The 22,344-nt window shown below is 40.0% G+C and overlaps 3 protein-coding genes across 3 annotated transcripts in view; 1 reads left to right on the plus strand and 2 right to left on the minus strand.

Annotated features, from left to right (window-relative positions):
• CCDC168 (coiled-coil domain containing 168) overlaps nt 1–11,036 on the minus strand; it is a 32,221-nt gene extending 21,185 nt beyond the window's left edge. The window contains exons 1-3 of the mRNA XM_049099268.1: nt 5,890–11,036; nt 5,736–5,769; nt 5,595–5,628 (exon numbers count right to left, since the gene is read on the minus strand). Of these exons, the coding sequence (XP_048955225.1) occupies nt 5,595–5,628; nt 5,736–5,769; nt 5,890–6,117 (296 nt within the window). The 5' untranslated portion in view covers nt 6,118–11,036. The remainder of the gene's footprint in view (nt 1–5,594; nt 5,629–5,735; nt 5,770–5,889) is intronic.
• Nucleotides 11,037–11,173: 137 nt separating this feature from the next.
• TEX30 (testis expressed 30) lies at nt 11,174–17,965 on the minus strand. Its single transcript, XM_025441166.3, has 6 exons — nt 17,903–17,965; nt 14,512–14,585; nt 13,781–14,011; nt 12,949–13,000; nt 12,232–12,437; nt 11,174–11,645 (listed from the first exon to the last, which is right to left on the minus strand). Exons 2-6 carry the CDS (start codon nt 14,524–14,526, stop codon nt 11,472–11,474), a joined length of 678 nt encoding a protein of 225 aa, XP_025296951.1. The 5' UTR covers nt 14,527–14,585; nt 17,903–17,965; the 3' UTR covers nt 11,174–11,471.
• Nucleotides 14,585–18,615, plus strand: LOC125753323 (atherin-like). The gene is made up of 2 exons (XM_049099269.1): nt 14,585–15,371; nt 17,062–18,615. The coding sequence occupies exon 2, from the start codon at nt 17,298–17,300 to the stop codon at nt 18,234–18,236; it is 939 nt and encodes a 312-aa protein (XP_048955226.1). The 5' UTR covers nt 14,585–15,371; nt 17,062–17,297; the 3' UTR covers nt 18,237–18,615.
• The last annotated feature ends 3,729 nt before the right edge of the window (nt 18,616–22,344 follow it).

Below are 22,344 nucleotides of genomic sequence, written 5' to 3' on the forward strand. Positions count from 1 at the left end.
CAGAAGACACTGAGGAATATCATCTAAGAGATTCTTTTGAACAGTATGGGAAAGTTGAACTGATTTAGATCATGACTGACTGAGGCGGTGGCAAAAAGAGACATTTTGCTTTTGTAACATCTGATGATCATGACTCTGTAAACAAGACTCCTTCAAAAATACCACAATGCAAATGGCCATAACTGTGAAGTAAGGAAAGTCCTATCAAAGCAAGAGATGGCTAGTGCTTCATCCAGCTAAACAGGTCAAAGTGGTTCTGGAAACTTGTTGGTGGTCGTGGAGGTGGTTTTCATGGGAATGACAACTTTGGTCATGGAAGGAACTTCAGTGGGCGAGGTGGCTTGGTGGCAGTCGAGGTGGTGGTAGATATGGTGGCAGTGGAAATGGCTAGAATGGATTTGGTAAAGATGGAAGCAACTGTGCAGGTGGCAGAAGCTATCATGATTTTGGCAATTACAACAATCGGTTCTCAAATTTTGGACCCAGTGAAAGGAGGACATTCTGGAGGCAGGAGCTCTGCCCCTATAGTGGTAGAGGCCAGTACTTTGCCAAACCATGAAACCAAGGTGGCTATGGTGGTTCCAGCAGCAGCAGCAGCAGCAGCAGCAGCAGCTATGGCAATGGCAAAAGGTTTTTTAAATTACTGCCAGGAAACAAAGCTTAGCAGAAGAGGAGAAGTGACAGGGAAGCTACAGGTGACAACAGATTTGTGAATTCAGCCAAGCACAGTGAGGCAGGGCCTTGCTGCCACAAAGAAGACAAGACATGTTTTAGACAATACTCATGTGTATGGGTGAAAAACTCAAGCACTGTATTTGTGATTAATTGTATAACAAGTTATTTTAGTTTCTGTTCTGTGGAAAGTATAAAGCATTCCAACAAAAGGGTTTTTTGTTGTTGTTGTTGTTGTTATTGTTTTTTAAAATATTTTATTTATTTATTGAGAGACAGAGAGAGAGAGAGAGAGGCAGAGACACAGGCAGAGGGAGAAGCAGGCTCCACACAGGGAGCCCGACGTGGGACTCGATCCCGGTCTCCAGGATCAGGCCCTGGGCTGAAGGTGGCACTAAATCGCTGAGCCACCCGGGCTGCCCAACAAAAGGTTTTAATGTAGATTTTTTTTTTTTGTACCCATGCTGTTGATTGTTAAATGTAATAGTCTGATCATGATGCTGAATAAATGTGACTTTTAAAAAAGCAAACAAAAAGTCGCAGGTTAAGATTATATGCTTTTACAAAGAATATGTTTGTTTCTGTTCTCTGTATGAAAGTTTTGGCAAAGATAAAAATATTCTTATGGATATTTAGTAGATAGAACAGAAGAATGTCCAATACCATAAGCAATAGTTTTCTACAAGTAAACCCAGATTATTTTAACAGCTATTTATTTCTGATCAATAGAAAAGCCTATATTCTAGGGCAGTGCTTCACAGCAGAATTTTGGATTGGAATAATGATCATGCAAGTGGACTCTGCACCATTACTCTACACCCAATGATTAGGCTAAGTCTAACAGTAATCTCATTTCCAAGTGACTAGTTTAGGAGTGGGCATGAACTAATTCTAGCATAAGACAAAGATTTTTAAGGACCTGTGGAAAAAGTTGCCTTGTTCTTAAGAAGGACACAGGAAAAATTGACATCTTACTTCCTTACTGGATGTTGCTATTCTGATTTTGAAACTCTGGTGGCCACCTTTCTACCCACCTCTCTTAGTATGGCAGTTGGAATCATGGTTTTCTGTCACGTGAGAATTAAAATATCCTAACTGATACAGGTAGGGAGGGATATACAAGCATTCTGGGGAATCAAGTGACCCCAATGAGTTATAACAGTGTCCAAACATAATTAGGATAAAATTTCTTCAGGATAAGAATATGATCATTCACTTAAGAAAGTAGAATATTGGGACACCTGGGTGGCTCAGCGGTTGAGCATCTGCCTTCAGCTCAGGGCATGATCCTGGTCTGGGGATCGAGTCCCACATTGGGCTCCATGTGAGAGCCTGCTTTTCCCTCTATGTCTCTGCCTCTCTCTCTGTGTCTCTCATGAATAAATAATATCTTTAAAAAAAAGAAAAAGTAGAATAGTGAAAATGTAATACATAAAAAGAATTAATTCTTGCACATTTCAGGAAAAAGAGGAAAGTTGAAATGCAACACAGATATTTCAGCAATGTAATAGTGTATTTTTAAACACAATAAAACAATGCTCAATAATTTTCATATGTTGAACCAACCATGTACTCCTAGGAACAATCCCACTGGGTCATAGTGTAAAATCTTTCTAATATGCTGCTGGATTTGGTGTCCTAGTATTTTGTTAAGGATTTTGCTCCTAGGGGCTCTGGGTGGCTCAGTTGGTTAAGTGTCTGCCTTTGGTTGTGGTCATGCTCCCAGAGTCATGGGACCAAGCTCAGAATCAGGATCACTGCTCAGTGGGGAGCCTGTTTCTCCCTCACCCTGTCCCCCGCCCATGCTCTCTCTCTCTCTCTGTCTCTCTCTCAAATAAAGTCTTTTAAAAATATATGTAAGGATTTTGCTTCTATACTTATAAGGGTTATGGGTCTGATATCTGAAATGCCAGCTCTACATACAATCCATCTGGCAAGCTTCTAGGCCATCATAATTCTGGTTTTCTTCCTCACTCCATGGTAGCTCCTTCTCAGTCTCCTTTAATGGCTCCTCCTCTTCATTCTACCTCTTTGAAGTGTCTCAGGGCTCAGTCCTTGTTCCTTTTCTCTTCTTACAGTTCCTTTGAAATCTCATCTTCTCTTGTAGTTTTTAATATTGTCTATAAGCCAACAACGCCCAAACATATGACTTCTACCAGACATCTTTTCCAAACCACTTATTCACTACCTCTATTAGATATCAAATCAATATCCCTAATTCAACAAATACGAAACAAAATTCCTGATCTCCCCCATCAAAACCTGCTCTACCCACAGTTTTCTTTATCTGGATTGATGACAACTCCACTTTCTACTTGCTCAGGCCAAAACTCTTGGGAGTCACCTTTGCCTCCTCTGTTGGCTTTTCTAAGTACATCCTGAAACCAACAATGTCTCACCACTTCCACTGGTACCACCCTGGTGTCACTCACCTTTATCTCTCACTTTGGGTTACTTGCAATAGCCTGCCATCTCCTTAGACCCTTGACCAAATACAGTCTAGTCTCAACACAGCAGGCAGAATAATCCTTTAAAATATCAAGACAGAACATATCACTTCCCTGTGCAAAACTCTACAATGATTCCCTGTTGTTACTTAAGAGTAAAAGCTATTGTCTTTAACATGGCCTAAGAGGCCCAACCATGATCTGGTCGCCGATTCCTTCTTGAACCCCATCCTTTGTATGTCACCCCCACTCCCTGCACAAGCCACACTGGCCTTCTTACTGTTCCTAAAACACTATGCAAGCTCCCCCTTAGGGCCTTTGTTCTAGCTGGTCCCCCTGTCTGGAATACTCTTCTACCTTATTTTACCCTATTCTGATTACTAACCCTTATCCATAACAAGCTGACCCAGACATACAACCCAACCCTTTCTTTTAGTTCAGAAGGGGGGAAATGCACATACACAAACCACTCATAAAAGTGGCTCAGAACTGAAGGCAGAAATGGAGGGGAGTTGGTTATAGCAACACAAATAACACCCACTAAAACATTAGTTGTGTCTCCCATTTCTGCAATGTCCTTTGGCCTCTCCCCAGCAATCTCAACTGGCCTTGGAAAATTCAAAAGAAATCTCTACACTCCTTAGAAGACTGAGAGTTCTATAGCCATGCTAAAAAGTAAATACCAGAAGTAGTTGTTAATCCATTAAGCTGCTCAATGCAATACAGTCATAGTACAATCCTAAGGTCATGGTAACAAATAAATACCAATTTTGTTTTTAAACTATTTTTATCAATGATAATACCCTTCAGGAAATACGCTTCTGAAACCAACTGGTCAGTGACAGCTCCAAGCTTTGAGAGTCATATAATGGTGGCAGGCTCTCCAGGAACACACTTCTAAGGCTGATGTCAACCCTGAAACAAACCATTCCCCAAAACTGGATCAACTTCAGATGAGAGTTTGCTTTGTTCACTGAACTAGGCCTGGCCAGCAAGAGTCTCCCTGATTCCAGATACCGCAGTGTTCTCATGATGTTCTTTACACCATTCAGTCCTGAGCCTCAGATCTTCTTCCCTGCTCCTCCCTCCTCTCTGCTCAGTCCTCCACCTTTCTCTTCTCTCCCGCCTCATAAGCAAGGCAGAATTCATCTGGTCTCTGATGTGATGCACTTTAACGAATGTGATGCTTGGGCTTCCACCAATATTCAAGTAGTTTCATTTCAAAATAATATAAGATGCTCTCCCAAATATGGTTCTGCCCTCAAAAATAATCCTGGTGCCACGGTATAAAGTATTTTTGCTTTGTTACACATATCATTTTAACTAATCTCCATGATTTCCTAAGAGGTAATTCTTCTAACTGCTTTTTTGAAAGTAAGGAAATGGAGTTTCCGTGAGTTTAAGCCCAAGGCTATACCGTCATTAAGAGGCAAAACTATGACATAAACCTAGATTTTTAAAAATTCAAAATCTGTGTTTTTTCACTACAATATGCTGCCCACCATGAGAGCCATATCTCTTTCCTAACAGTAGTCATAATTTATTGCACATACCCTGCTACACTATTCCTTATCTTCCTAACCTGCTGTCTTTTTCTAATTTTCACTCATCTTTTAAAATTCAGCTCCAGCATAACGTCTTCATGAAGCCATCCCCAACACCCTATGCTGGCTTAGGTATCTCCTAAATGTTTTCCTAATGATTCTATCACAGTTACTCATCCTTTATGTATATGTCTCCTCCATGAGAATGTAAGCTTCTAGGGAACAGAAACTATTTTACTGTTTGTATCCCAGCATCAAACACAATGTTCATTGTAGACCAGATATCTAATGATTGTTCAATGGATCCTGATAAGAGCAATTAAAATATTAACAACAATAAGAGTAGTGATGTCATATTTAATCCTAGCACTGGTATATCTTTGGGATGCTGAGGGATTCTGGCTGTATAAACAGAGTACCATCCTTGCAGTACCTAGCTCAGGGTTTACTTGGTTCACAGTAGGTGCTAAATGTTTTTTTTTTTTTTTAATTGAGTTATATGAACTGGTGTTGCTACTTATTCATTTGCACTGCAGAGAGGTCGGTTAGGGAAGCAAGTTTTACTAAACCTCTATAAACTTTCTTTTTCCTCATTTATAAACAGTAATAATGCTACCTACTTGGAAGGACAATTTCAACAGTACATGAAAAGCTATTAACACAGCTTGGAACAGAGCATAACCATTAACATCAATGTTAGATACAACTGATGATTCACTGAACTCTACATCTGAAACTAATGATGTACTGTATGTTGGCTAATTGAATTTAAATTAAAAAAAGATAATCAATGTTAGATTGAATTATGATGTCAAGTAGCTGTGGTGCTCTATACATTTGGGAAAACCCTTTTCTGTAATTCAGATATAAATGCAATTTTGAATAGCACAATACCAATCTATTTCATTTAATTTTAAAATGGATCACTTACCTTTCTTCTGAAGATGAAGGAATTGGCCAGTTATCTAGAGATAAGTGGGAATATAACAACAACAAAAAGGTCAGAGCACCAATACGAGAGGCTCAGGTTGAACAACTTTTATATTAAATCATGAAATTATATAATATTTACCAAATTTCACACTTTTCAGGCAATTGTTTTCCTTCTATTTCAAGAAGACAATAAATAAATGTTAGAGTAGTCCAAATATCAAAGTTCTACAATTTTAGAAGTAATTCTTATATATGATTTTGAAAGATAGGAGAGAAAGAATCAACCATGTTACCTCCTGAGCACTTGAACTACCCTTTTCTGGAAGTGCAGGCTTCTTATTAAAGGATGTACAAATCTTTATGAGTATGATCTCAAAAATAATCCCTAGGAAAATTATAAAAAAGATTGCCAACCAATCATTTTGAGTCCAGGACTCTACAAGTTCCCACAATGTCCAAAATGTATTATCTTCCAGTCTATTCCGTGCTGCTTTTTTAAAGAAATAAAATTGCTTTGACATTTTTATGTAATATGTGACATAGATTGATGTCTCATTCTGAAATCTTCAATTTTGGATGCCGCAAAACACAAAAAGGTGATATGCCCATCTCATGACCACATGGAATGCTCTGCCAGAAAAAAAATTCCCAGTGCTGCTCAGTGTCTTGATCAGGTACAGCAGTGACTGCTCTGGTTCTGAGTAGAGGGAGGTACGTGTCATAGTGGGTATTCATCTAAGCTCATGTCAACTTACTTTTAGCAATGATGAAAGTTCACTGGTAAAACATGTATACTGCTTTAATAGTTTTTCAGTTTATAAACTTTAAATCATCCTTTATTAATTTCACAAAAAGAAAACACAATTCCATAAACAATCCTTTAGCACAGTTGGATTATTTATCACCCTGTAATTCAAAAAATGCAGAACAAATCTGAATTAGACGTAACCACTGGGAATACTGTATTTTAGGGTTGTGATTAGGAATATACAATTCCTAATTAGGAATATACAATTCTTAGTGTTACCAGATTTAGTAAAAAACAAAACAAACAAAAAGAAACTAAATGCCCCAGCTTGAGTTTCATATAAATACTGAATAATTTTTTAGTATGTCTCATTGTCACTAAGTAGGACATAGAGTAGTTTGTCTCTTATGGGCCTGCCTGATTTTTTTTTTTAAATAGAACATCTCATTTTATTCTTCTTTTTGCTAGAAGGGTCTGTTAGCAATGCTCTTCAAAAATCTACTGTTATGATGAAAACCAAAGTGAGATTTTGAATGGTCTCCTGATGAATTCCCTTTTTTGCCCTATCTCTGGTGATTCCAAAGAACAGCTATTTGTGAGGCTTCTTGATGCCAGAATTAGCATGGAGCAGAGCCAGATTTAAGTACTACTCACTTTCCTTCAAAGTCTGGAGAGTAGGTGTATAAGTTTGTGAAGCAAATACAAGATAGTCTGGACTATTAATAAAGTGTTAACATGACCTTGGGTTCAGAGCACTTTCTCTTTGAAAGACGTAATTAATCCTTCCTTTGTTTTCACTTATTCAAGGTGAGTTGAGGAAAGAAGTATATTCTTTATACTAGAGTTAATTGTTCAGGTCTCTTCTGTCACATTAAGTATAATGGAGTGCAAGAAAGATTTATTGAGCTCTTACCTTCCTGGAGTATTGGAAATAATGAGCTCAGTGACACATCCTAAGCATCAGTTTATAGTCTTCCAATCTACTCAACCATAGTCTGCAGGTATTTATAATCTTTACTTAGGTTTAACTATGATCTTGGGGTTTGTCTTTGCAAGGAATAGCCCTCCGGAATGCAGGACAGGCATTCATTAGTTCTTGAAGAAACTTCAGCAATTCCACTGGATTTTTCTAGGATAAAATACACCCTCCTCTCTGACACCCCTCCCACATACACAATCAAGGTGATTTTATTCTGCTGGGTTTTTCTAGAATATTTATTGCAGTTGGCAAGATACTCAATTTCAGTTGCCTGATAGCCGGCACTCTCTAATTCATTTAACACTAACTACTGTAAAGAGTATTCAGTGTTTTAACACTTTACAGTTCCTTAGATCTTTCAGAGCTTTGTGGCACTGAATCCCTAATTAGTACACTACAGAGCAGCTCTGTCAGAACTGAAAAGGAACTTCTGTGTACCACTCCTGCTGATAGGGAAATGTGCACAGAGGTACAGAGCATCCTCCTTCAGGGCTTTCTCATGGTTGTTACCTATGTACTTACCTACTAAAAAAGTACAATCACATAGTTTCCAACATAGATACTTCTGTTCTTTACACCAGAAACCTCTTCTCGTGCCAATCTCAAGCTGAATAAAAAGTGCTAGCTGGATTTGTTTTTAAAAATTACAAAGACAATAGAAAAATAACGCCAGAGAAACCCCATCACTAACAGTAATATGAACACAAGAGAACACTTCAAAAAATTGTTGAAGTTTTAAAAAAAAATCTATTGTACGTACTAATGTCACCTTCTTTACACTATTTATAGACATTGTGAACTTTTTTTTTTTTTATGTTTCAGGAAAAAGCCCCAGTAACAGGTGCATAAAGCAGCAATATAAAATCAGGGGTTGCTCATAATGGTTAAAAAAATTCTCCCTCTAGGGCTCAGCGGTTTAGTGCCGCCTCCAGCCCGCGGCGTGATCCTGGAGACCAGGGATCGAGTCCCATGTCAGGCTCCCTGCATGGAGCCTGCTTCTCCCTCTGCCTGTGTCTCTGCTGCTCTGTGTCTCTCATAAATAAATAAATAAATCTTTTTAAAAAAAATTCTCCCTCTAAATATCTTAGTTCAATACAACAAATATTGAATAATGAGTATGAAAGGCACTAAACAACTATAAAAAGTGCTCTATGGAATACAAAGATCATGTCATTCCCTGACATGGAGTATTTAATATGTGGTATGGCAAATATCCCAATAAATGTACTGAGAAGGCAAAGTGTGATTAACAACAAAGACAGAAGGCAGCCCGGGTAGCTCAGCAGTTTAGCACCGCCTTTCCGTCCAGGGCCTGATCCTGGAGACCTGGAATCGAGTCCCGCATCCGGCTCCCTGCCTGGAGCCTGCTTCTCCCTCTGCCTGTGTCTCTTCCTTTCTGTGTCTCTCATGAATAAATAAATAAAAAATCTTTAGAAAAACAATAAAGAGAGAGGAAGATACTATATGGGTTCCAAGGAGGAAAAGCTGTAAAGAGGGAAAAAGAATTTAAGGGTATTAAAGAATGAGGAGGATTTGGTAACAGGCAAAGACTACAAGAAAGTTTCAAGAAAAGGAGGCAGGAAGACTTTGCTCTAAAACTTTGTAACTGGGGGATCCTTGGGTGGCTCAGTGGTTTGGTGCCCGCCTGCGGCCCAGGGCGTAATTCTGGAGACCCTGGATCAAGTCCCGCATCAGGCTTCCTGCATGGAGCCTGCTTCTTCCTCTGCCTGTGTCTCTGCCTCTCTCTTTCTCTGTGTCTCTTATGAGTAAATAAATAATATATATTAAAAAAATAAAAAATAAAATTTTGTAACTGGAATACTGTGCTGTACAGTTTCAGAGTATGGGGGAAATGGGCTAAAATGTTGGTAGAGCCTATTGCAGACAGCCTTGAACTAAAGACTTTAACCTTAATAGTCACTTTTGGAGATCCAACAACAGTTTTAGAGATGAGGGTGTGAATTGGTTTGTTGAAGTGAGGAGGCCACAAAATAGGAAAATCAATTAGGTTATTGCAATTATACAGATGACAATTGATAAAGGCCTCAATTAGAATGATGGCAGTGTTAAAATCAGACTTTGAGACTGAAAACCCAGGGTTTGGCAACTAAAAGGGAGCAAATGGGTTTGGAAGGGGTAGAAAAGGGGTGAGGGAGAAAGGATTTCAAAATATCTCCAAAACTAAGGTTTGTCTGAGACAAGGTTCTCAACCTGGACACTACTGACATTTTGGATCAGATACTTCAGTTATGGCTGGCTGTCCTGTGCATTATAGACTGTCAGCAGCATCCCTTTCCTCTACCTATCGGATGCCAGCACCGCCACCCCAATCGTGACAACCAAGTTTCCAGACGCTGTCAAATGTCCCTCAGGCAGCAAAAATCACTAGCTGAGAACTATTGGTCTAGGTAGTGGTTGTGCCATGAATCAGGGATGCCTAGCAGAGGCTCCACAAGTGACCATAATCTCAAACTTGAAGGGGCTGCACATTTTTGCTACAAGATGTGGCAAATCTGTGAAGAGCAGCTGGGACCTTTTCACAAATGTTCACTTCAGCCTTACACAGATCACTCATATCTAGGAGTTATATGTTCCCCACCCCTAACTAGGTACACAGTTCTCAAATGACAAGCCATTTCATCAATCAAAAAGTTTCTTACAGGCAAACTTAAAAAAAAATCAACTTTAAAGGGACTTCTACGTTTCCCTATCTTTGGTCATCTATATTATGCCTATAGTTTAATCTGAAAACTTGAGTATTATAACTATATAATCTGGTTAGTAACCTTTAAAATCTATTTTTTCATTGTATTTTTATATTATGGTCTGCTCTATAAGTTTTCATTTTCTCATTAGTTTTACTTCTGATTTACAGTATTAATATTTCCCAAATGATTTATACTTCTACGCCAGGATTATATTTGTCAGCTATGGATGTTTTTTACACGTTTATAATATTTTGACATCAGTTGAATGTTAGTGATGAAATATATCCTATTTTTAAAAATTTAGGCCTTGTTCAAGAAATTCAGTCAAAACGTATTATACACTGAGTGATACAGAAAATTTGATTTCATAGTTTCATTCTATAATATAAACAATTTGGACATTATCTAAATTTCTGTTCTTTATGAACTATTTAGAAAAATTAACAAATAATTAAAATCCATGGACTCTATCAGGGAAGGAAGAATGAGGGACCTCAAAAATCTACAGGCTTCTCAGCCCACTCTAAGGCTGTCTGAAAGGCCTAATATTATAGTAGTAGAGAAGCCAAGAAAGAGTTAATATCTTACTATAGAAAACTATCCTTTACTACAAATGTATATGAGCCCCATCACATATTGTGCCCTTTGTAGGAAATATAGACACTACTGTTTTTAATATGTAACTCAATATCTGTTAAGTCCAGTCCAGGTAATAACTGAACTTTCCAAGCCAAAATTAAGTGACCTAACTAACTCTGCCTAGACACAGCACAGATGTTAGTCCCACTACTTCATCCTTATTTCATTTTCCCCTTAATCAGAGAGAGGTCTAGACATCCTCCATTATATTTAAGCTCCAAGTACTTACTTGTCACAAATCTAATCAGGCTTTGCCTATTAACAGGCCTTCAAGAAATGTTTTGAATGAAAGTTGTTACTTCATTCCAAAAAACAATGTTCAAGGTCCCCATATCTGAAAATATATCTTCCTTCCTATTCCCTAATTGACATTAAAAGATTAGGTGAATGAATGTACACATTCTATAAAACTAAATTTACACAGTAAATGGTTTTTTTTAAAGACATTGCTCTGCAAAATTAGAGTACCTGCTCAGTTGACAGCAAATAAGACAAAAGTTCCCTTGTAACAAAATTCAAATGTTTAATTTTTTTTCAAAACTTAACTATATTAATGAAAATAAATTATATTTAGACCACCTTCAATATTTGTACATCATCTTTATACAACTATAACAGTGCTTTTAAAAGATATTATATAAAGGACATTAATTTCACAATTAAAACAGGTTTTAAAAATGGGGGAAACATTAAAGAACATTAAATTCATTTGAAATATCTCATAATGCTGAGAGGTATGCTGTTCTTTATCAAATGAACTGTATTTGTATTCAAAATAACAGGGCTTTCAGCTAAATATAATTATTTCTTGTCCATTTCAGTGATTTCCTGGATCCAAAACAAAATCTGTGTATTTATTTCTTTGAAAACATCATTTGTTGACCGTCCTTTCACTGCCATGGAATGATTTGCCTTCTCAATCCAGTGGATTTTATTGGGAGCTTGCATTTTCTGTGCCACTTTCTCCAACAAGTTCTAAAGGAAAAAAAGAAGAGGATGCTAGACCAGTGCTCTTTTAGGGTTTAATAAAGATCCTCTCTCTCCCCTGCACCTCCTTTACTGGCATCCATTCACTAAATATTGATTAAATACCTACTCTACAGATAACTTTCAAGGCAATGGAATATTTAAAGAAATGTCCACAGAAATGGCAGTCTACATCTCAAATACAGCAACACCACAGAATAAATCAAGCATTCATTCCTGAGAATATGTAGTAACATGTACAAGTTACTTTTTCTCAAGTCAATTTTAACAAATTGAAGAATCTGCTTGAATTTTGGAATGATAAATCAAATGTACAGTCTAGTATAAATGCTAAAATCAGAAGTTTCAGATTTAATCTTTCATTCCCAAATAAGAGTCAATCCATTTAGCAACTCTTTCCACAGAGATTAATTCTGTCAGTATGCTTATATTTTTCAATTCTCCAACTAAGTCACAAAACTAACATTAGTCCAATCAGTTCTTTTTAAAGAGACTGAAAGTTGCAGGTAATATCTTGTTCTCAAGATACTTTCATTCACTTTCTCACTTACACAAACATCAAGTTATAATTCACCTTTTCACACATTTCATCTGCTGAGCCTGACACAAACAACACAGGATCTTTTATACGATAGAGATCTTCATCCCTAAGTTTATGTTGCTGCTTTGGATGGTGCAGTGGGTAAGAAATACAAATGAGACCTCGAACAAAATCATCAGCATCATCTGGCTCAATATGGCACATTACAGAAGCAGCTGCTCTTGAGCCCATTGAGCGACCTAAAATCAATTAAAATTAAGTTCAGTTTGAAATACAAACATTCATATACATAAGTGGTGATAATATGGCATATTAGATTTCATTTACTGTTCATCCATCGTGATTGTATCACTTAACTCCAAAAGATGACAATTAACAAACTGTAATACCCATAATGGACATCTATGAAGAGTTAATAATTGATCCTAAGTTAAAAAAAAAAAAAAAAAAAAGGAATTTTTTTTCCTGAAGAATATTTGAGGTAAAGACAATCTTTGTGAAGAATCATTTGAGAGATAGTGGCTCAGGGATATAAATAAAAGGAGTGAACTTTGGGTTACAATACATATTTATAAGGCTGAAATTTGCTTTAAATATATAAAGTACCTTGATGTTACACAAGAAAGTGACTTACCAAAACAAAACAAAGAAAATCCTTAAATAAGCTTCCTGTCGTCAATTAATTTTAATTCTTGATTACCTGTTCCTATATCAATATGAATAGATTTAAAAGTAAGTATTGCAACTCACCGCCAAGGAAAACACCTGCCAGTTTGTACTCTCCTGAGGTCTTTAGGTAATTCTAGAAAAACCAACCAAAAACTTATCAGTTCCTTTCCTATAAAATATTTCACTGGAAAACCAACATATATTTCTTATCATTACTGAAATGTATGAAACTCTTTGCAAAGACAACCATAAAATCTTAAGGGATTCTTCTTGAAAGAGGTAACCAGTTCTTTGCTCTTCTGATCATGCTGTCACTATCAGATCATAGCTGGGTAAATACAGGTGAATAAATGAGAAAAAAAATCACTTTACCTGTCTAAAAAAATTAAAAGTACTAAAATATTTTTAAAGAATTATATTTAAAAAAAAAAAAAACAGCCAGTAAAAGCTTCCAACTAATACAGAATTTAAGAGTACTAAAATCTAATTTAAAGCCCTGAAAAACTTAGCAAGTTTGAAATAATCTGGATTTTAAAAATTTCAAATTTGTTATCCTAGGATTTTAGTTTCAAAACTGTGCTGTATTTGTACATTCAGAGTATAGTAGGCAAATATCCAGAACTATATTCTGAAGTTATGTAATTCTAGTAAGAAAATTACATCATACATAGCTTCCTTGACAGTACCATGGAGAACATTTATGATGTAAGCATTCATCTCCATGGAAACTGAGAGCAAAAAAAAAAAAGAAATCTGACTACTATACAGCCTTAATATACTGTTGAGTTTCTAAGAATAGTCATTAAAAGCTTTTTAAAATAAACCAAATGACTGCTAATAGAATTTGCCTTAAATGTATTAAGAATTTTAAAACAAAATTCTGTTATAAGTAAATATAAAGAAATTTTCTTACCAAAACTGATTTATATGCCTTAATTCTATGTACAATATTAAGGCCTTTACAGGTAAATCTCAGGCAAAAAAAACCATGAGATGCAAGATGGGATGCCAGTGACATCAAATGAGGAAGGTTCATATCTCCTGACGCTCCATGTGTAAGAATTATTCCATATGTTAAGCTCTTGTTAGGTACCAAACAAACAGCATCTAGTAATTTATTTCCAAAAGGTATTTTTAATTTAACCTGGAATTCAAGAGAATAAAGGGATCAAAAATTACTTCCTTGCCTATTCAGACAACTAAATAACAATATGTTTATTCTGTGAGACCCATGATACACATGGCCTCTAAATAAGAAGCAATATTACCAATAGCTAATATTTAAGTACTTATTGTGTGTCAGGCAGTATAAGTGCTTTATTTGTACTTAGTTAACCTTCCTAATACTTCTATGAAACAAGTACTATTATTACCTCCATTTTATAGACGAGAAAGCAGAGGCACAGCAAGTTAAGTAACATGCCCAAGGTTATAGAACCACTAGCTAGGATTCAAACTCAAGGCAGTTTGCTCCAAAAGTCCTTCCTTCTAACCATTAATGCTATACTGTCTCTTACAGTACAAGTTGAAAATAAGAAAATTACTCTGGAGCCACATGACTTTAAAAAAGAAAAGAAAGAAAAAAAGAAAAAAGAAATAAAGAACGAACCCTGAAGATTCAGAACATATGAAAATATGTATTACCTCTGTATGACTCATTTTCACTGTTGAATAACAAACTTAAAGTGCATTACATCTGAGAAGCAAAGGACATCTCCCTGAAAAGAAGATTCTGTTGTGAAAGATGGGTTGGCAGACATGGATATGACATAAGAACTATGAGTGAACACATTCAGTAGCTGAAATAAACATATTTAGAAATACTTCTCTAAGAACTAGTGCCTTTATAGGTGCATTATTTCATTACTTTCAAGCTTCCTAAAGCCACAGGCACTCAGAATTGGTTACAGGGCCAGGTGTGGGGATGGCAAATGTTACATTAAGAAAAGCCAATGTGATACCTTGACATGGAAACCTTAAGAAAATTCATATCAAAGTAAAATGTTGTATCTTGGCATATATGGATATCTTTTTTTCTAAGCATCTTTAGTCTCAAACAACTATCTTCAATTTAATTTCACAGTATCTATGAACTCATTTCTTTCATTATCTTTCCCAACTCCTCCTCCTCTGCTCTGCAACAGAATTATATATCCACATCCTTTGTTAGGTGCCTTTGCAGAGCTTCCCAACAGGCAGAGTATACATACATCTCCACCCTACTGATTTGGGGCTTGCCTATGTGACAATGGAATATATGTGAAAGTTGCAATGAGTCACTTTGAACTGAAACACGGCAAATTTCTAGAAGCCCCCTTCAACTCCCACCCTCAGCCATCAGAAAAGCATGTTCTAGGTATTTCTATTTTTTCAGCCTGGGTCCCAGAAGGAAGATATATGTTGCAGATATGAACCCAAAAGTGAAGTCTGGAGCCCAGCCTAATCTAGCCAAGATCTAAGCCACAACCAAGAAATGTTGGCCTGAAGAACCAAGGGCATGAAATGTAAGCCACTGAGATTTGGGGACTGTTATGCAGAATTCTTCCCTATTTTAAGAGACTTTTTATTGTTCAGGGTATTACCAACATCAGGATCTCCATTATTCATTTATTTTTTCTTGCTAAAATTTATCCATTCATTCATTGAATACATGACAATAAGAGGATTCAAAGTTCAAAAAGTATCAAAATCATATGGTGAAAAGCCTCCCTCATTCCACTTTTGCCTTGTTACTCAGATCCCTTCTCCAAACTCAGCTAACATTACCTGCTTTTTATAGATCTTGCCAGTATCTTATACAAATATACATATTCCTTTTTTTTAATATACTTGTGTTTTTCTAAATCCTCCACCGCTTAAAATACATGCTGTGTTTACTCTTTTCTTTATACAATGAGCTTCTTTCATTGTATTTTATGGCTACAGAATTTTCCAAGAGTTGTACAAAATTTACTTCACCAACTATCATCTATTAATGAACACTGAGATTGTCTCTAATCTTTTACTAAAATATTGCAATGAATGACACATCCTTACATTTTCTCATGTGTGTAGACAAAGCTATATAATAAACTTGTGGGAGAGGAATTGCCTTACCTAAGGGTATAATTTGAAATTATATTTTTTAAGGAACATATTTTATTTCTGAATAGATAATATATGCATATGGCGTAAAATTTCAAAGAAAACCCACAAAAATGTAAATAGTTATTAAGTCCTTTTCCTCCAGCTACCTAGTCCCTTCCCTTTCCCAGAAGCAACCACTGTGACCAACTTACTGTCTGTCCTTCCACACACATATGTGGATGTGTGTGTGTGTGTGTGTGTGTGTGTAGAAAAATTCTTATTTGAGCTTGAGGGGAATTAGTCTGGCAAGAAAAATTCTGGGATCTTGAATGGGAGAAGGACGACAAGGGACTCCAGCCTTCAGTGTCCCTTTTATAAATGTAGCCCCCATAATTAACTGTGCCTGCGTGCCCTGGTTCAAAGACCCTGTTTTATGTTCTCAAGAGAATAGCCTCCTGCCTTCTAACGGGAGAAAGGCAGTCACCCAAAAATGTGAACTAGGAAAGGGGATGTAGATATCTAATCACTTCTTCAAAAGATTTCACGGAACTTAGGTTTATCTAAGCCCTCCACCTCCACCCCCACACCATTTGCTTCATTGGCAGTTCCCAGGGTGGCCGGTGCTGCCACTTTCCGTGGGGCTTGTACAGGCCTGTTCCAGTCATTCCGTGCTGCAGGTTCAGAATTAAGCTGGGGGTTTGCTAAGTACATTTGCTTTCCAGACCCCAATATTTCGCTATTGTTTCCTTTCCCATTCTCTCCATCATTTGGATTTATGTCTTTAAAAAAAAAAAAAAAACAGGGATCCCTGGGTGGCGCAGCGGTTTGGCGCCTGCCTTTGGCCCAGGGCGCGATCCTGGAGAGCCGGAATCGAGTCCCAGGTCGGGCTCCCTGCATGGAGCCTGCTTCTCCCTCTGCCTGTGTCTCTGCCTCTCTCTCTCTCTCTCTCTGTGACTATCATAAATAAATAAAAATTAAAAAAAAACAAAAAACGAAAAACCCTTTTTTACTGTCACTTCGGTGAGATTCCAGGAGGGAGTAATAGTAGATACACGTATTCAACCCACCCTCTTTGCCTAGAATGCTCTACTGCTCCTCAACAACTTGGGTTTTGTGTTCGTTTTCCAGAGAAACTCTCATCCCTTCCGGATTTCCCGATGAACACACCACCCGTGCTTCTCGGCTGGCGCACATCTTCTTCACCACCATCAACGGCAGGATGCCACGGCGACCTGGGCTCCACAGTCCCGGCTACAGCCTCTGGTCTGGGATTCGCACCGGGCAGGGTAAGCCCGGGAGCTACAGAGTCGCCGTGACGAGGCGCCGGTGGTCTCGGTACTTGGCAGTGTCCCCACGTCGCGGGCATGCAAGCGGGACCCGCGGGACTTCTCCTCAGGCTCCAGGCTCCGCACGCCATCGCCCCTCACGCCCCGCGGCCGAAACGCCACCACCGGGAAGCCGCCCGGGCATGCTCTATTGCAGCGACGGTAGCGGTCCCGCACGTCGCGGGCACACAAAACCGTCAAGAGTTCAAGTCTTCCGGGCGAGCGGCGGGGTCGATACGCCGGCCCGGTCCACGACAGAAGCCGAGCGAGGCCCCCTCAGCAGGGCTGTGGGGTTCGGAGGCACCTCAAACCGCCCTCGTCCGCTCCACTGGCGCGCGTGCGCGGGGCCCCGCGAGACGCCTCACGGCTCCCGGCGGCTCGGCTCTCCCCGCCCGCCCCTTCCCTCCCCTCAGGCCTCCCCACCCGCCAGGCGGGCGAAACCCCGGCGGCCGGGCCCGCGGGCACCGAGCTCACACCGACCGCCTCCCGGAGGCGACAAGCAGCCCCCGAGGGGCGACGGCCGCGAGCCCCAAACGTCTAAGACGGGGTCGCCAGGCGCGCCGGCACCTTCCTCCGGAGGCCGCCCCTCACCTGGCGGCGCCAACCGCCACCGCCACCGCCGCCGCCGCCGCCGCCGCACTTACCGGGGAAGAGGCGGCCGAGAGCGCCCAACCGTCCCGGCTCCTTTCACGGGACAAACTACCGCGCTCGAAGGGACCGCCTCGCCTCACCCGCCAGCCCTCTCCGCCTCGGCGCACGCGCGCGCAGGCTCCGCCCCTTGGGCGCGCGGGCCGGCGCGCGGGGCACGCTGGGAGCCGGAGTTTTCCAGCCCGTTCGTGGGGGGGGGCGGGGCAGCAGGTGTCCAGCCGCGGTCGGGGGGCTCGAGAGCATCTCCAGGCGCTGCCTCGCTCCCCGCGTGCTCCACGCTGGCTCCTTCCCCTTCCCAGCGGCGCCCTTCACGGAGGCGCAAGGCCGTGAACAGGAGGAGGTCGACGCTGATACATCTCTCCCGCCCCCAGGCTGTCAATCCTGCGGACTCTGTGTCCAAGTGTATGCAAAACCCAACCCTTCTCCTGCGTCTACCAGACGGGTGGCAGCACCCCCTTCAACTCTGCCTGGATTATTGAAATACCAAATGCCCTCTCGTATCCCACTTTTGCCTCCACGTGTTTGCTACTTGATCAGCACAGCGACAAACTGCACCTGATTGAAATGTAAACCCAGAGGCTTCCCGGATCTCTCACAACGAAGCCAAAGCCCTTGCAATGACCACCAAGGCTTTATATTTGGTTTTTGCTGTTGGTTTTGTTTCAATTTCGAGTTTTTATTTAAACTCCAATAAATAAGTAAGTAAACAAACAAACTCCAGTTCAATTTCGAGTTTTTATTTATTTATTTATTTATTTATTTATTTATTTATTTATTTATTTATTTATGATAGTCACAGAGAGAGAGAGAGAGAGAGAGAGAGAGAGGCAGAGACATAGGCAGAGGGAGAAGCAGGCTCCATGCCTGGAGCCCGACGTGGGATTCGATCCCGGGTCTCCAGGATCGCGCCCTGGTCCAAAGGCAGGCGCCAAACCGCTGCGCCACCCAGGGATCCCCAAGTTTTTATTTAAACTCCAATAAATAAATAATAAACTCCAGTTAGTTGACATACCGTGTAATACTACTTTCAGGTGTAGAATTTAGTGATTCAGCTCTTAGGCTTACCATCCAGCGCTCCTCTCCAGTGCCCTCCTGAATACCTATCACTCATTTAAGCCAACCCCTCCCCCCCCCAGCAACCCTCAGTTTGTTCTGTACAGTTAAGAATCTGTTTTATTAAAAAAAGAAAAAAAGAATCTGTTTTATTGTTTACCTCTCTTTTTTTTGTCCCTATGTTTATTTGTATTGTTTCTTAAATCCCACATGAGTGAACTCATATGGTATTTGTCTTTGACTTATTTCACCTAGCATCATACACTCTAGCTCCATCCACACCATTGCAAACAGAATGAGTGATATTCCATTGTTGGCATCTACCACATCTTTATCCATTCATCAGCTGTTGGACATTTTGGCTCTTTCTGTAATTTGGCTAATACTGGTAATGCTGCTATAAACACTGGGGTGCAGGTATCCCTTCCAATCAGTATTTTTGTTGTTGTTGTTGTTGTTGTTGTTGTTTGGGCAAATACCTAGTAATGCAATTGTTGAATCTAGGGGAGTTCTATTTTTAACTTTTTGAGGAACCTCCATACTGTTTTCCACAGTGGCTGCACCAGTTTGCATTCCCACCAACAGTGCAAGAGGGTTCCCCTTTCTCTACATCCTGGCCAACATCTGTTGTTTCCTGAGTTGTTCATTTTAGCCATTCCGCAGGTGTGAGGTGGTATCTCTTTGTAGTTTTGGTAGGTATTTCCGTGATGAGTGATGTTGACCATCTTTTTGTGTTTGTTAGCCATCTGGATGTCTTCTTTGGAAAAATGTCTATTCAGGTCTTCTGCCCATTTCTTAACAGGATGATTTGTTTTTTGGGTGTTGACTTTAATAAGTTCTTTATAGATTTTGGATTCTAATCCTTTATCAGGTATGTCATTGCAAATATCTTCTCTCATTCTGTAGGTTGCCTTTTAGTCTTGATGAAGTCCCAATAGTTCAGTTTTGCTTTTGTTTCCCTTCCTCTAGAGACCTATCAAATTAAGAAATTGGTATAGCTGATGTCAAAGAGGCTGCTACCCATGTTCTCCTCTAGGATTTTGGTGTTTTCTTATCTCACATTTAGGTCTTTCATCCATTTTGAATTTGTTTTTGTGTATGGTGTAAGAAAGTGGTCCAGTTTTATTCTTTTGCATGTTGCTGTCCACTTTCCCCAATACCATTTGTTGAAGAGACTTTTTTCCATTGGATATTCTTTCCTGCTTTGTCAAAGATTAGTTGGCCATATAGTTATGGGTCCATTTCTGGGTTTTCTGTTCTGTTCTCATGATCTGTCTTTTTTTGTGCTGGTACAATACTGTCTTGATCACTACAGCTTTGTAATATAGCTGGGAAACTCTTTCTCTCTCCTTCTATTCTGAATGATAGCCTTGTTAGATAGAGTATTCTTGGCTGCATATTTTTCTCCATTCAGCACATTGAATATAGCATGCCACTGCTTCTTGCCTATCAAGTTTCTGTGGGAAGATCTGCTGCTAATCTTATTTGTCTTCCCTTGTAAGTTAGGGGCTTATTTTGTCTTGGTTCCTTTAGGAGTTTTTCTTTATATTTTGGAAATTTGACTATGATACGTCTTGGTGTGGGCTGGCTTTTGTTGATTTTGATGGGAGTTCTCTGTGCCTCCTAGGTTGGGATGTCTGTTTCCTTCTCCCAGATTAGGGAAGTTTTCAGCTATAATTTCCTCAAATAAACCTACTACCTTCTTTTACTCTCCTTTTCTTCTGGGACTCCTATGATACAAATGTTATTATGCTTTAAGGAGGCACTGAATTCCCTAAGTCTACATTTGTGAATGTTTTTCTTTCCCTCTTCTTTTCAGCTTCCTTGTTTTCCAGACTTTTTTCTTCTATCTCATTTATTCATTCCTCTACTTCTTCCATCCTTGTGGTCATTACATCCAGTTAGTTTCAAATCTTGGTTATTGCATTTTTCATTTCAGTGTGACTAGTTTTCAGGCATTTCACCTCTGTGGTAAGGGACTCCCTGGTGTCTTCTGTGATTTTCTCAAGCACAGCTAGTATCCTTGTGATTGTTGCTTTAAATTCAGGATCAGGCATATTACTTATATCTGTTTCAATTAGGTCCCTGGCTGTTACCTTTCCTTTTTCTTCCTTTTGAGATGAATTCCTCCACCTTGGCATTCTGTCTTTTTCTGTGTTAGGAAAGCCTGTTATGTTTCCTGCTCCTGAGAGCAAAGGCTTTATAAATAAGAGGTCATATATTGCCCAGGGCCTAGTGCTTTAGGAAGTGTCTCTGGTATGTGGTATGTGTTATGTGCTGGCTGCTGCTGTGTTTTGGCTGCTGTTTCCCTTAGGTCAGTCTTTTGCAGAGTTTCTCCTTGCCTGCAGTGGGGAGTGATAGGACCTTGGCCAGAGTGTGACAAGTTTTAACTAGGTGTGCCCTGGTCTGCTTGTTAGAAGAGACCTGATGCTATTTCCTTTAGAGCTGAAGTTTGGCTTCTCTCTATGGTCTGTAGACATGATACATGTTGCAGGGGTGCTGATTTTCTGGGAGAGGGCCCCCACTGCAGGTTTGCCTGAGAAAAGCAGCATCTACAGAATGCAGGGGAGCAGGGCTTGGTATAAGCAGCTTAGGCCCCCAGTTTGTTGGCATTATGAAGCTTATTGAAGTTAGTTTACCCTGGGGGCAGGGGAGAGAAATAGCAGCAGCCCTCTTCATTGTACCTGGAGAGGGGAGTTCCCACCCACCGTTGTTGGGGAAGCTCTCTCAGAAGAGTGAACAATCTTCCCCTGTGTGTCCCGCATGTCCCTCAGATCCCTGTCTTCACCCTGTCTGGTGGGCCACCTGCCCACCTGGCAGCCCAGTGCACCTGTGTCATATGCCTGGCAGGCTGGCTGAGTTTTAAAACTTCAAACTTGAGGCAGCCTGGGTGGCTCAGTGGTTTAGCACCACCTTCGGCCCAGGGCGTGATCCTGGAGACCTGGGATCAGGATCGGGATCTGGATCGGGTCCAGCATTGGGTTCCCTGCATGGAGCCTGCTTCTTCCTTTGCCTGTGTCTCTGCCTCTCTCTTTCTCTCTTTCTCTCTCTCACGAATAAATAAATAAAATAAAATAAAACTTCAAACTTAGGGACCTGGCACAGTACAGACCCACACTGATCCTCTGGTGGAGGTTCTCCTGAGCTGCTAGGATTGGTGCCACTTGGTCCTAGAAGGGCAGTTGTACCAAGGCACAGGTGCGTGGAGTCTGGAGTAAAGTTCAGGAAGGAGCCAGTATCCAGGTTAGCAGGTCTCAGCAGGTGTCTCTGTGTTTATGCTGAGGGGCAGGGGTGGGTAATGGTACTTGCCAACTCCTTTGTCCCAGAGAGGCAATGCCACCTCTCTCAGATGCGCTCCAAGAAGGGGGAGCTATCTCTCCTAGTG

The sequence above is a fragment of the Canis lupus genome, chromosome 22 (genome assembly GCF_003254725.2).
Source record: "Canis lupus dingo isolate Sandy chromosome 22, ASM325472v2, whole genome shotgun sequence".
Classification (NCBI taxonomy): domain Eukaryota; kingdom Metazoa; phylum Chordata; class Mammalia; order Carnivora; family Canidae; genus Canis; species Canis lupus.